This window comes from Bombus pascuorum, chromosome 2, assembly GCF_905332965.1.
Source record: "Bombus pascuorum chromosome 2, iyBomPasc1.1, whole genome shotgun sequence".
Taxonomy (NCBI): domain Eukaryota; kingdom Metazoa; phylum Arthropoda; class Insecta; order Hymenoptera; family Apidae; genus Bombus; species Bombus pascuorum.
In genome coordinates this window covers 1318416-1332183 of record NC_083489.1, presented here as the reverse complement: position 1 = coordinate 1332183, position 13768 = coordinate 1318416, and the positions used below count along the sequence as shown (strand labels likewise).

The 13768-nt window shown below is 35.6% G+C and overlaps 1 protein-coding gene across 7 annotated transcripts in view; it reads right to left on the bottom strand.

The window, feature by feature from the left end:
* The window catches only part of LOC132916863 (glutamate receptor ionotropic, NMDA 2B), a 337093-nt gene that overhangs the window by 188576 nt on the left and 134749 nt on the right, over window positions 1–13768 (bottom strand). For all 7 annotated transcript variants that reach the window (XM_060977242.1, XM_060977246.1, XM_060977248.1 and 4 more), the window contains exons 3-4: window positions 8675–9176; window positions 2990–3161 (exon numbers count right to left, since the gene is read on the bottom strand). In XM_060977242.1, the coding sequence (XP_060833225.1) occupies window positions 2990–3161; window positions 8675–8977 (475 nt within the window). In that variant the 5' untranslated portion in view covers window positions 8978–9176. The remainder of the gene's footprint in view (window positions 1–2989; window positions 3162–8674; window positions 9177–13768) is intronic.

Genomic DNA, 13768 nt, shown 5'->3' with positions numbered 1-13768 from the left:
TCCGAAGCGCGGTCTGGTCTCTGATGTGGATTGAGATATGGTTGATGTTACAGTTACGTAGGCCTTTTTTTCCGCGTAACTATTCGACTGACGGACCGACGACACATTGATGGACCGCTCGGTCCATTGAAGTTTCCAGACCCTTTTGGCCTGTCGGCACTTAGGCTTTCTCGCAACATTGTTTATGGTTCACCCGATATTTCTTAGGCAACCTGTCCACGATACTATTAGGTTGTCCCAAAAGTATCTTTCGGTTCGTAAGTGAAATAATAGGTGCACAACATTTTTTATTTTATATTATTTTATGGATTTATGTATGACCCAAGTTGTAGTAATAGAATAAAATGGAGCAAACATAATTCAATAAAATAATATAAAACAAAAAATGTTGTGCATCTACTACTTCCTTATAAAACAAAAAGAACTTTGGGACAACCAAATACATTATATATATATTTTTTTTATAGTTTATTTTGGTTCTTACAATTTGTCCTGAAGGACATTTGGTAAAGTGTTATATCTCATTGGTAATAAAAAAAATAAAATAAAAATAAATATAGCATGTGGGTGGCTACCCCCAGCGAGGTGCCAACTTCGTGTTTTCTAAATTATATCTTTTATGTAATACATTATATGCATTCCATTCATTCCTATATTTTCAAATTTCACATAAATGCATAAATATGTATAGTCTATGAATGAGACTGTTCGTGTTTCGAGATTTACTGTTCCATTGGATGAGTTTAGCCGGTTTTGGAATAAGTGCATAGAGAGGTAAATGAGATGAAATCAATAATAGATACAAGAAACGAGATGTGGCTGAGATGTTTAGAGATTAGGTCACATCGAGGGGCTTCGTGTAGGAGATGATTCCTTCGTGATTTGCTATTCTTTTTTTTATTATTATTTAATTTGTACTTTATCATTTGTCCAACTGGACATTTGGTAAATTTTGCTAACTTAATTGCTAAATAACTTGTGGATGGCTGCCCCCATCTTTGAGTTTGACTATTTTATTTCTTTAGTCAGGTCAGTTTTCTTTTCAGTCTTCTTGCTATTCTGGGAAATATTTTATCTGTATTCAGCAAAAATAATGTAGCATCGTAAGTTCCAAGTTCCAGTGCAATTGTTTCATGTTTCTTGTGATAGAAATATTCGATATTGATTGCATAGGATAGATTCTACGGTCAATTGAATAACTTGCGAATTTTTTACATTTTGTCATGGAGGATTAAAGAACCTGTGTTAAACTTTGCTACGCTTAATTTTATTCGTTGCGGAAAGTTTAACAGGTTTTTTAATCCTCCATGACGAAATGTAAAAAATTCGCAAGTTATTCAATTCAAGTCTCCAATAGTCCAAGCGAGCCACAAACAAAAAAAGATCACGGCAAGTTGGATAAAAATTATCAACTATTGCCATGATTTGCTACAACGAATAAGAAATGTTACTTGTGGAGAAATAGCCGATGGAGACTGCACCGCCATAATGTAACATTTAAGAAGAAAAGAAGTTTCGTAGTATGTTTCATAGAAGATTTGAATATAGAGAATATCGCGAAGCATTTGGGAATTTGTATCTTTGAAATATTATAATAAAAATTCGCCTTTGTATATTTAATATCTGGCATGTAACTTTTATTATTAATGTAAATTTACTTTAATAATAACCTTGTGTTCGTTGCATTATGCACAAGGATACATACGATCATGATCGTAATATGAAATTGCAAGCTTAATGTTCTTTAATCATAATTACCAGATAAATCTTTTCCATCTCATCATTAATACCACGTTCGCAAAGGTTCAAGGAGAATTAAATTGACATAGTCGAAGCTTCTAGACGAAAAGGTTATTCCTTCGCATTTTCATCTTTCCAATTATGCAGCTAAGAGAAACGAAGAGAGCTGGATTATGGGGTGAAGTAGTGTTTGCGGAACGATTTTATCAACTTTGAAGATACGTTTCTCTTTATTTCATAGCTGAAATTTCTTCACCGTGCTCTAACCTGACGAATAGAATTAATTGAAACACTCGGAAAATTCTTAATTCATTGTCGGTTTGTTTCATTCTCGTTAGTCAGACTATTGAGGGGACAATAAGATAGCGAAATAAAGGGGATGGAGTCGTCGAAGCTAAAGGGAAACATGGATTTTCTACATGGACTCGCCCTAATGGCCACGAAGAACACCGTGGCAGGCGCAAACGAACCATCGAGTTACGCAACACAGTATTCTCATCACGAAATCTTCTACCGAGATAGAAGAGCTCCAGAGCTGTCATTGAGTTCGCAAAAATTGAGACTAATAGCAGGATAAAGTTTCATTTACGAGCTTCTCAGAAGACACACTAATTAACTTCGTGTTTCGTTAAGGGCCCAATTTCATCAGCCAGATATGTGATTAGAATCTAACTTCTTAGAGAACAAATAATTTACTTTCATATGTTCGTTTATTGTAAGAAAGTAATATAAATGATGGTAAATTTTCAGGCCAATTTTAAAAATTAAGGTTAATAACGTTTTGTAGTATCGTCACTTTCTTTTACTTTTCAATTGAAATAATTTTTGTAGTGGGTTAATTCACATTTATGCGACTGTATATGTAGTATCGTTTATTAGCTCATAATTAAGATTTCATAATAAATGGTAGATTGAACTTAGCGTTTGTAATAGAAAAGTTCTTTCGATGTATTTTTATACGATCCTACGTGAAACGTTAATTGAACCGTTCACAAGCCACGTTGACCAACTCCATAAATTGAAAAGCAGAAAAAAGTGACGTGAAAAACATGAACTACATTGACAAGAAACGGAGAAATTGATAAATTGATAAAATATGAAGTTGGTCAGTTTGTATTCTGAGAGGCTCCGCTATAAGTATAGTTGACCGCCCTGTTTTTGAACTAATTGGAAGACTAATTTTATATCTTATTTTAACTATATCCTATGTGATAGAGAAAAATGTAGAAGAACAAAGAAGATGACTTACCGGTGGGACTCGGCGTCAGGGACTTCATGCCTACCTTCACGTGGATGTCGTACTGCTCGAAAAGTTTCAATTTCGGTCCTCTCGAGCTCTTCTGCAACATGTTAATAGCTGAAGTCACTGCCTTCGTATATTCTCTGACAGCGAAGGACTTGTGCGGAACCATCATGCCCACCTGTTACATGAGAAAACACGAGTTAGTGAAACACGAGTCGAAAGCGGAACCGACGCTTGAAAATTTGTATCTCTATTGGAACACTTTAAACGTCATTAAAGAGCTCTCGTTTATTTCAGAAATTAGTCACACATTTATACTCATACATACTAGTCACTCGAAATTAAATTTTTATTTCATTTTTGCTGAGACTCGATCACGAATTTAATTATTCAAAAACCGTATAAATAATTTAGCATGCTGAATATCCAGTCGTTCTCGCTTTAAATATCGCGACATAAATTTTAATAATAAACTATTCGCTCCCTTTTTATTTTATAGAAGTCGAAAGTTGCTATAAAATTTACATTAGGAAACAGATGAAATATTTTAATTAGAAGTAATTTCGCATTGCAGAATACACATTGGCTCTTACTTTGAATATCGCGATTGTAAATTCAATAAACTATTAATTATTGTTTTAGTATACTAGAAACAGTTGAAACTTGTTAAAATTATATTAGAAAGCTCTTAAAATTTTAATTCGAGAAAAGTAACATTATTATAATGACAAAGTAATCGTTTAATGTGTTATATCGTTTTCAGAGCTGTTATCTAAATGTAAGAAGCGCGATATAATAGAAGAGGCAAGTATTACGCATTCAAACAAACGAAAAAGTGCATCCAGGGTAGAGTGTTCACTTTGTTACGACGAGAATGGATCAGCGCGCACCTGTTGCGCAAATCGATCGCGCCAGATGAATGGTACGTAGGCAGAGAACGGACAGCAAGTTACATTTCTGCCTATCACTTTGCAAACTTTTCTCGATCGTACCCTTGGCTACGTCTGAAATCGTTTAGAAGACACGAATGTTGCCAGTTTAAGACGGAAAATGATTTTCTTGTCCGTTTTAAAGACGACTGTGATCTTCTTCGTAGCTTTTATGTATAGTAGAAAAAACGACGAATTATATTGTTCTCTAAAATAAGAATTTCTAATAAGAATTTGTCAGTCATTTTTCTATCTTTTATATGACAAATAAAGGATTTAAGAACGTGTAAGGGTTGCTCGATTATAAATAGATTCGAACTTATTTCTAATTAGTATTTTGCATTATTATCTAATTCGTTAAGATTAGGAACTTGAAGGAGAAAGGGAGAAAGAATTTTTGGAAGAAAAGAAGAAAAAGACTTGAGAAAGAAAGAGGAAGGAGAAAAATAACAAGAAATAGTCTTAACTTTTAAATTGAATAAGATTCGAGGTCTATGCGTTCACGAAGAAATACCATAAATTTCATCGCATCTTCGAAAGTTCTGCTAATTTTTGATATTCATAGATTCAGAATGTATAACGACGACATCATGCGATATTATAATCTCAAATCCGTAAACTATTCGACGAACGCTTTAGCTCCGTTTTAGAAGTTGAAAACACCGAGTGAACTATAATTGAGACATACTTTCGAAAAGTTAGCAGTTCTTCGAGGAGAAGGAACATCCTTCTCTTTTTGCGCTACTGCTGCCTGAAATATATGTTTAATTAGAAATGTAAATCATCCTGCCTTTACAATTAGACATCGCGACCCAGTTCTCTACGCGGAGCGTGCCGCCATAATTGCCGCCGTTTTCGCGGCAGTTTAACTTAATGCTTTAAAAATTGGGTTCCCTTTTCCCGCTTTCCCCTATCTACTCGTTTTGCTCTTCTGTTCGTTCGTTCCTCTTGCTGTTAAATTTCAGTTACTTTTTTTTTTTCATCGCCTTTCACTTCATTTTTTTCCCCGAGCCCTTCCTTCCCATTCCATTTCTCAAACCTTAATTTTGCCCCTCTTTGTCACGTTTTTATTGCATTCGCAAATGTCTTTTTCCTTTTCCCTGGATTTTTCATTTTATACATGTTGCGTCATTTTCTGTCCACTCGCGTCTCGAATTTTCTCATTTTCATGTTTTTTCTCTTTCATATCGTACAAACCCATTTACCCTCCTGGTTTTTGCTAATATGTCTCGGTGCTCAAGTCTGTTTTTCGTTTATTACAAGTACCAACACGGCTGTAGCATAATTTATACGTTTCACTAAGTTCATTTTATCCCGTGAAATTGAATTTAACATTACTTTTAAGAACGAGTCCTCGACAAATAAAATTCCTCAACAAGGTAAATTCGGAAATAGATAGTTTTTGAACCTAATTTGGGAAATGAATCTCGAAAATGGTATAGGATTTGTTTGAAAAATAAAACAGAATAAAATAAGAATTTATATCTATGAGATACCTAGGCTGAAGAACAGAGGACAGTTTAGAATTGATACCCTATGAATTTTAACAATCTTTATACTAGAAATGTGTCACGATGTTGCTAACAATCATTTATTCTATCGTATACATGTACTATATTTACATTCTGAAAAATTATCCTGTCTTTTTATATTTCCCATTTTACAAACTTTCTTTCGCGCGTCATTCTATACACTCTCGATAAACGAAACTTAATAATTTCAACTTCTCATTATATATAGCTTCATTAATGTTGAGATATGTATAATTTTCCGTGCTGTACTGGGTTAAATGCGTATTAGAGTTACTTGTGTATGAGTATCAGTATGTGGATACATGTGTGCAAGCGTCGGAGAGCGTCCAGGCTTTTGTTAGGACAAATGACGATTGGCGGGAGTTTGGAAGCATCTGGAAAGAGAGTGCGGAGACGCGTGCAAGTGTGAATCGATGAATATATGAGAAATCGATCATGAAATAAATACATTATTATTTTAATATTAGACCCCAGTGTACATTCAATGTTCCTGTAATATTATCTCGGCACCAAAGATCCACAATTCTTAACAATTAAAAAGATTATTTTCCTATCAGAACCTAACCATCCTTTGTCATTCATTTCTGTACCATTTATTCGAAGAAATACACAGTAGCATCTCACCGAGAAATCTTCGATCGTTTCGTAGAAGTAGTTCTAAGAATAAAATCGTCGTAGATGACGAGAACCATACCCATAGCGATCGCAACGTTAATTGTTGTCTGGCAGTGAAAAGTGCGCATTACGATGATTAAACGTCAGTTGGAGAACTGATCGAGAGCGATAGATCGTGCCGTCGAAAATTGAGAGTAATGGCGACCGCCGCGTGGGACGGAATAATTACTCGAGGGAGTCCGGCAGGCTTTTCCGTGGCGTGTTTAAAGCGATTATCTTGGCGAGTTATACTTGGCGGAAGAAGTTCGTAATTACCGCGGGGATAGTATTTCAGCCAGCAGCCGTTCAGGGAGAGATAGAGAGAGAAAGGCCAATTGAAAAAAAGCTCCGCGCGAACCGGTTGTCATTGCCGCGTAATTAGCGGACAACGTGACGACGATTATTCTTCGGAGATTCAATTAATCCGCTGAATTTTTCCTATTCTGGGAAAATGGTGCGAAAGTGTCACAATTTTACTATTGTGGTATGAAAGAAGAACTCGAATCTTCGTTCTTTCAGTTAATCTTTTCCGATTCCGTATGAGTTGAGTTAAATGTGTATACATATATGTGTATCTTTAGAATTCACCGTTTCGTTTCTTCATGAATATGTTATCGTACAGAAAAGATAGTAGAAGCAATTGTTAATGTGTAGACTGTTTAAAATTTCAATAGAAAGTTCTAGTAAATTGCAACGTCCTTCCTGTCGTAAATTAACAAACTTTTAATCGTAGAGGATTACATAATAAAATATCGATAGAATATCGTTATTGTTAATAGTTTATCAACTTATTTCAAACGATGAAACGTAACGTTATCGGAGAAAAAATTTATACTTAAATCTGAATCTACTCGTATTTTATATAGAGAGTTTTATAGGTGGGATCCGTCTTAAACTTAGGGTAGCACATCAACATCTTCTAAAATTAAGGAGATTTCTTTTATGTCTATTTTATTTCCAGTGGTTTCGACGCGAAGGGCCCAATGATGCCATTAAACTTCGAAAGTTTCAACTTCCAAGAGTAATTTCATCCCGTAACAGTAATATCCACGAATTAAAGGAGAAGTTCGTTCCGATCATTTTCGAGTAGGTGCATTACTGTGGAAGAGCAAGATGTATCCACTATCTTCTACTAAAAGCTATCTTCTCGAAACTGGTTACATGTTACAGAAATATCCTACCTATAAATACGATCGTTCGATTCAAGAGAATCCTCCGGCGAACTCATTGTTTATTAAATAAAATCGCTCCGTCTTGGACGACAAGACGCCATACTGGCAAAGATAGGACAAATCCTGCAGAGAAATTTTCTTAGTATCTGGGAACGTTGAATTTTTTATCGATCCCTCTTCAAAAAGGGACTGAAGTCGTTTCGAGACTCGAACGAAGAAAGTCAAAGAAAAAAAAAGAGGAAATCGCTTTTAGCTTCGGAAAGATCCATCTTCAGATAGGAATTCTAGCTGTGGAATGTTGTCCTGATTACTGCTGTTCAAACTATTGGTAGAAGAAAATTATCGGGAATACCAGAGAAGGAGCAGAAACATACGAAGGAACGGGGTCATCTAATTTCATCGTTCCAAGCGTTCTTCTTCGATTTCTGGAGCTAAGAACGCGTGAATGAAACGGCTGGTAATATAATTGCTTCTTCTTGACGAGATTTGTCGTAACAAAGAGCGACATTACGGGAAGACGCACATTAATAAATGCGAAAATCAAGCAACATATTTGTAGGGTAACATTTATCAGTATTTTTCGAATGTATAGCGATAAGGAGTAACGTTAGAAATAAAATTTGTTCAACCTGTTTGTAGTTTAACGTTTTCTAATGTTTCTCACATCTAAAACTACCGAGATATTAGATTTCGATGAGAATAATTTTTAAGCCACGCTTTGATTTGTCCTCCCTGTAAAGTGATAGAAAGAGTAATCAGTTCAAAAGGTATTTATTCTACAAATTAACCGCGTCGTCGTCATATATCATGCTTGAGCGAAGAACCCTGTTTTCATGGATGGTGAGAATCTCCTTAAGAAAATAGGAATTCTAGAACATCTCGACTCAAAGCGTTCCTATATAACTACTTCCTTTACCAGTTACGTTGCCAGTCATATTCAAAGGAGTTTCAATTTCCAGATTATTCCAAGTTAAATTTCTATCCCTTCGTCGCTCTAATCTAAAAGCTAATCTAAAACTCGGAACACTTCGAATATAATAAATTCCCTCCAGGCATATGCGCTTCGTTTATTTCCATTCAGAGAGTAGATCAGCAAAAATAAAATAATTATTAAAATCTGGTACGGTGAAGCTGAAAGGAAGCGTTTCATTCAGAGCTACTTCAGCTTAACGCGATAAACCAGATACCGTAAAGTTTCACCTCGCCTTAGTCTCTGCCTCCTCCCCTAATTTCCTTAAATCTCTAAATGAACGTTGGAACACTAATGATCCCATTCGCTCGCAGCCTCGGTGTCAAAATTTGCGGATCTACGATTACGATCCACGGTAAGCAGATTTCAACTGTGACAACAGCGTCTAACGTTCCAACGATCGAGAAAATCTTCATTCGTAAAATGCCACTTACTCTCAAGGTGTTGGAGTTGTTCCTGTCGGCGGAGTGTGGCGCGATGGTGACTTTCGGTATGGATGGCGGCGTGGTGCTAGTAGTCGTGGTGAACGGTCTCTGCCTCGTAGAATTTGGAAATCTCGCGTCGCCAAGTCTTACACCCGAGTGACCTCGACCACCGGACAGTCCGGTGCCTTTCGCGTGTGTTCCGCGATCGCTGGTGCCGATCTGAATGCCACTGCCACCCCTCGTCACGCCACTACTCTGGAGGCTACCAGCCACCGGCAGAAGTGACACGAACACGAACAGAAACCACCTCATTTTTTCGCCACGTTTCCGGAATGCTTGTTAAGGGCTCGAGCCAGCCCTTTCGCGGGTCTGTCGTCCAGTTGCCTCGCTGCTATCACGCGCCCTGCTTCCATTCAGGAAGGTGGATAGCTCAGTCACGACGTGATGTCGTTCTCGCGTCCGACTGGGCATTTCTGACCTTTCCACGACCCTTCATCGTGTGCTCGAGACTCTGAAACGGAGATTGTCAGGGTTAGAGGTTAACTCTTGCTCCAAAGGATAAAAGTATCTAATATAGTGAACAACGTATTTGATGGAATAGACGTAAATGCACAAGTAAATGATTGTTACTGACACGATGAAACGTATTTAGTATAAATTTGTTAATATGCAAGTTCCAATTTTAAACCCTCTTTCGACCATAAGTGTATTTTATGGTCAGAGCTATACTGGTCTTGAATGGATACTTTCGAAACATTTGTGAAAAATATATGTATAAACGATATTTGAGCTTTAAATATTCGTGTTGCTGTTTAGCAATATTTTTTCTGCAATTTGCGAGGCATCTTAAGTAATAATCTTACAGTGCGATGTATAAAAAATTTGCTGCCTAGTTTAATGTATTTATTTATTTATTTAAGGGTAACATTAGTTCTTCGTGTTTAAAAAGTTCGAATAGTAGAATAACAGACAAAATTCTCTCAATAAATCGAATATTTCTTTGTAATGTGCATTTCAATTTCATTTCGCATTTCACTGTGTTCATTTGCAATTTTGCATTTTTTAAAAGTAGTTTTTATTTAGTAGACTTGCTTCGTCTTAATTTACCAGTTAAATATCGTTATCCCCTTGTCTGCTCGAGGGAAAGAAATTATATTACGCTGAAGGGATATACGGATTGGCACGTTCGATACTAATTAATTGCTTCACATGAACGTAACTGGTGTTATTAAATTTTCATCATCGATGAAGCGATAGCACCATTATACAATAATACGAAATTCGCAACACGGATTTTGATGCGTAAAAGGGGATGAAAGTGCCGTGGAAAATTGCCTTGTAAATCCTAATGTAGTCGCGTGACTATCGAATATCGTATATTCCGATAAATTCTGTGATGAATAGGAATTACAAATAATTATCGCAGTGCGACGATTTCAAACGAAACACACGTTTGCTATATCACTTAATTCTATAAAGTTTTATCACGTAATTTTGACGATTTTACAAATCTGATTCTTCCAATTTTTAGATAGTATAATAATAAATAGACCGCCGATGTTTACGTAGATTCATATTGTAATAAACACAATTCAAGAAATGCTTTACCTACCGGGCATTAAAATAAGTACTATACTTTGGATATTCTACACATTTTTGCATATTATGTGCATTTTGTGGATTTTGGTATTCTCGAATTTTTCATAAATGCATAACAATCCTCAATAAATAATAAAATTCATTATTATTGCCATATTATCTAATACAGTCGCTTCTAACGTTACAGCTTGTTACGATCGCTTGCGTTTATCGCAATAAATCGCGGCATTCTAAATCTGTTCGGCGTGTACATTTTTTTAAAAAGACAAGAAACATGTAACAAATGTCGGTGGTCGTTCAAAGAAATTAATGAACAGAGTATAGTGGCTAGAATATTAATTGCTAACAGAGAGCGCCAACTTGTGCTTTAAACGCGAAGCTCGCAAAGTGGATTTTTTGAATAATGATTCGCAAGATAAATGTTGAAGAAACTCTGGTGCATCGGTTCAGGCAATTTGTTAACGTGAAAAAATGAGCGCTTCTTTAAATATGTATTCGAATCTAATACATGAGAAAGCTATGCTAATGTAAAGCCAATTACCTGTCGTCGCTTTTATTGTCTTGAATAATTTCTGAGGATTATAGACGCAGATTTTAAAAGTAAACGTCACGATGTTGAAAATGTGACAAATTTCCTACATATAAAAATATAAGGAATATGATATACCCCTTAAATAACAAATTCACGTGTATACAATCTTCGTTCGTGAAACTTTTGATCGTTTTTTTTTTTTTTTTTAGTATTTTATATCTATATGCTGTTTTATCGTCTGATATCATTTTAAATATTATCACATCGAAAGTACATGAAGGAAAACATGATAAATATAAAAATGTTTCATTAACGAAACTTCTGACTGCTTTTAATATTCCATGTATGAAATGTAATATTTTAACAGTGTCAAATATTATTTCTTTTTTATCACAATTTTGCCAAGTGTTCGTAAAATGTGATTTTATTGTTCTTTCAACTTGACGTATTCACAGTGCTTGGCTTTCACAAAGCACTGGATGCCCTTAAGAACGTACTCCACACGTGCAGTCATTGAAGGTACTCATTCTGAAGCACCTACGTTTCCAAGAACTTTATTTTCCAAACAATTCATCCCTTTTCAATATGCGGCACCCTTTTGCAATTGCATTTGGGACAAAAAATCTGTTGTATGAAAAGCAGATATATTTACACCTTTAGCATTGTTTAAATATATTTATAAAGCAGTGCCCAATATAGAATTACAATTAGATCAAGATTTAATTTAATTTTTAGATTTTAGGTTGTCACGAATCCTAGTCAGGTTTTTAGTCTTCGCGCCTGTTGTTCTTCTTAAAGATCCTTTTGCTGTTTGTTTCAAACATTGTGCAAACGCATACCAAAAGGAGTCCTTATTTCACGATGAATAAATTTTAGATTTTTTTGCGTAAAAGAAGGGTGGGTGGGTCACGGAGAGGGTGGGTCTCCATTAGCGACACCTACTCGCGATGAGACCCGGAAAATTAGTATTATTCGATATATAATTACTAATTGTATCGCTCTATACAACAAAGCAATTAACTATATAACTGATATAATGATTAATTATATGACAAATAATATGAGCTAATTGGTTGCTACCAGGACTAGGTGTTCATATCAATGCATCTATGGTATAATACATTCGTGAAATATAATTCAGATATAATTTAGAAGCGTAACCAATAATAAGTACTTTTGGTACTTAATAAAATATAAATAAGAATGGAGTATTCTAGAATTAAATAACTCCCTACAAAGCATCGTAGCTGTCGTTACCAATTCAGGATTAAGATCTTAAATCTAAGTATGTGTATAGCTTCATCAGGACCGGAAACGCTAAGTACGTTTAAGAACGGCACACAGAAACCGAGATTGCAGTGGTGGCTCTCTTGAAATTGCACATCAAACGCTAGTTATGGTGAAACAATTCGTTTGCCGCTTTACGATAATTATCCTGATGGTACGTAGTCGACGCTTGTAACTCGTGTGTGATTAATTCACGCGTGTGCACGTTGCAAGAGATATTTGAGCAAGATTGCAGCTCTGGAGCTTTTTGCTGCGATAACACGAGCCATTTTCAACGTATTACTGTAATTTTTGCTCTCGAGCTGCCGTATTTGCTTTTCACGAATGCGAGAAGTTCTGTGTAAACAATAATCCACAGAATAATACTTTAACGTGATTATCTTTCAGTTTATTTTACGCGACTAATCCTGTTACGGCGCGAAACTCGAACTGATCATTGTAATATGAAAATATTACAAGGCGAAATCTTGTCCTTTATTTTATTCGAAATGATGCGTGTAAAATTACAAGCTTCGTGCATTACATTCTGTCAAACTGGGATAACGCGTTAAAGGTGGAAACCAAAAGGCTTAGTTACGAACTCGATGTGAGAAGAATCTAGCGAATTTTCAACGGAGACGTGTGATATTCGATGATTCGATATGCAAATGTATTCTCGATTTTTATCTGACCCAGTTATGCGTTTCGTGCAAGTGTCTCAGATACTCGAGAGAAAATATCTGAGTGCGGTTATAGAAAAATGAAAATTAATCCTTGGTTTTGCGGTGAGTATTAAGTTTTTCAAGTACTTGAATTATCACCTGCTGGTCGAAAATTCTTCTTCCATGTATGCTTGACAACACACACACACAGACGGGATAAAAATACGAAGCTCACACAGCTACGTTCGGGGAAGAGAATATTAATTCTGGGATGGGACTTCAAGTTTAAAATTAAATATTTCAATTCTACATTTTTTAACTTTTCCTTTTCCTCGTCCTCGTCATTTCGAAGTTCTTTTTCTTTCTCTTGCGGTTTTTTGTCTTCTTCCTTCTTTTCCGATTCCTAATTTTCTCCATTTTCTTGGATTCTTGGATTTTAAAGTTTTATGCCAGACTGAAGTAGTTTAAAGTATTTCTTCTTCTTTTCTCATGCATTCAATTTCTAAAGTGGAATAGCATTTTTAGTGTCTTTCTATGTCGAAAATAAGATATTTACGGTGCATGGCTTATATGTACAGGTTGTCGTCTATAAAAATTATATAATTATGCAACATACGCATCTAGTTATTACAAAACATGACACATTGCTGGCAACTATCAACCCCAACTTCATGATCTAACATGTAAGGTGACTGCCTAAAGGCGAACACTCACTATTAGCCTTAATCAAGCCTTTAGGGGACGTTAGTACACTATATCAACTCTCGATAGACGCCTATAGAGACTGTTACTACTCAAAGGGTTAATAGAGCTATAACATGTACACGAAATATCAAAGTCAGTCAATATCAATTAATATTATTACTAGTCACTATCGGGACCATTTACAAAATAGTATGATATTAACTTTATCTTCTATTGATATTTGTTGGAATACAACGATATTGCACGCATAGGCACAAATACTTTTACACAGACACCCACACAGGCATTTGAACAGGACATTTGCACAGGTCATACTCATTACTGTATAGAGAGTGGGTT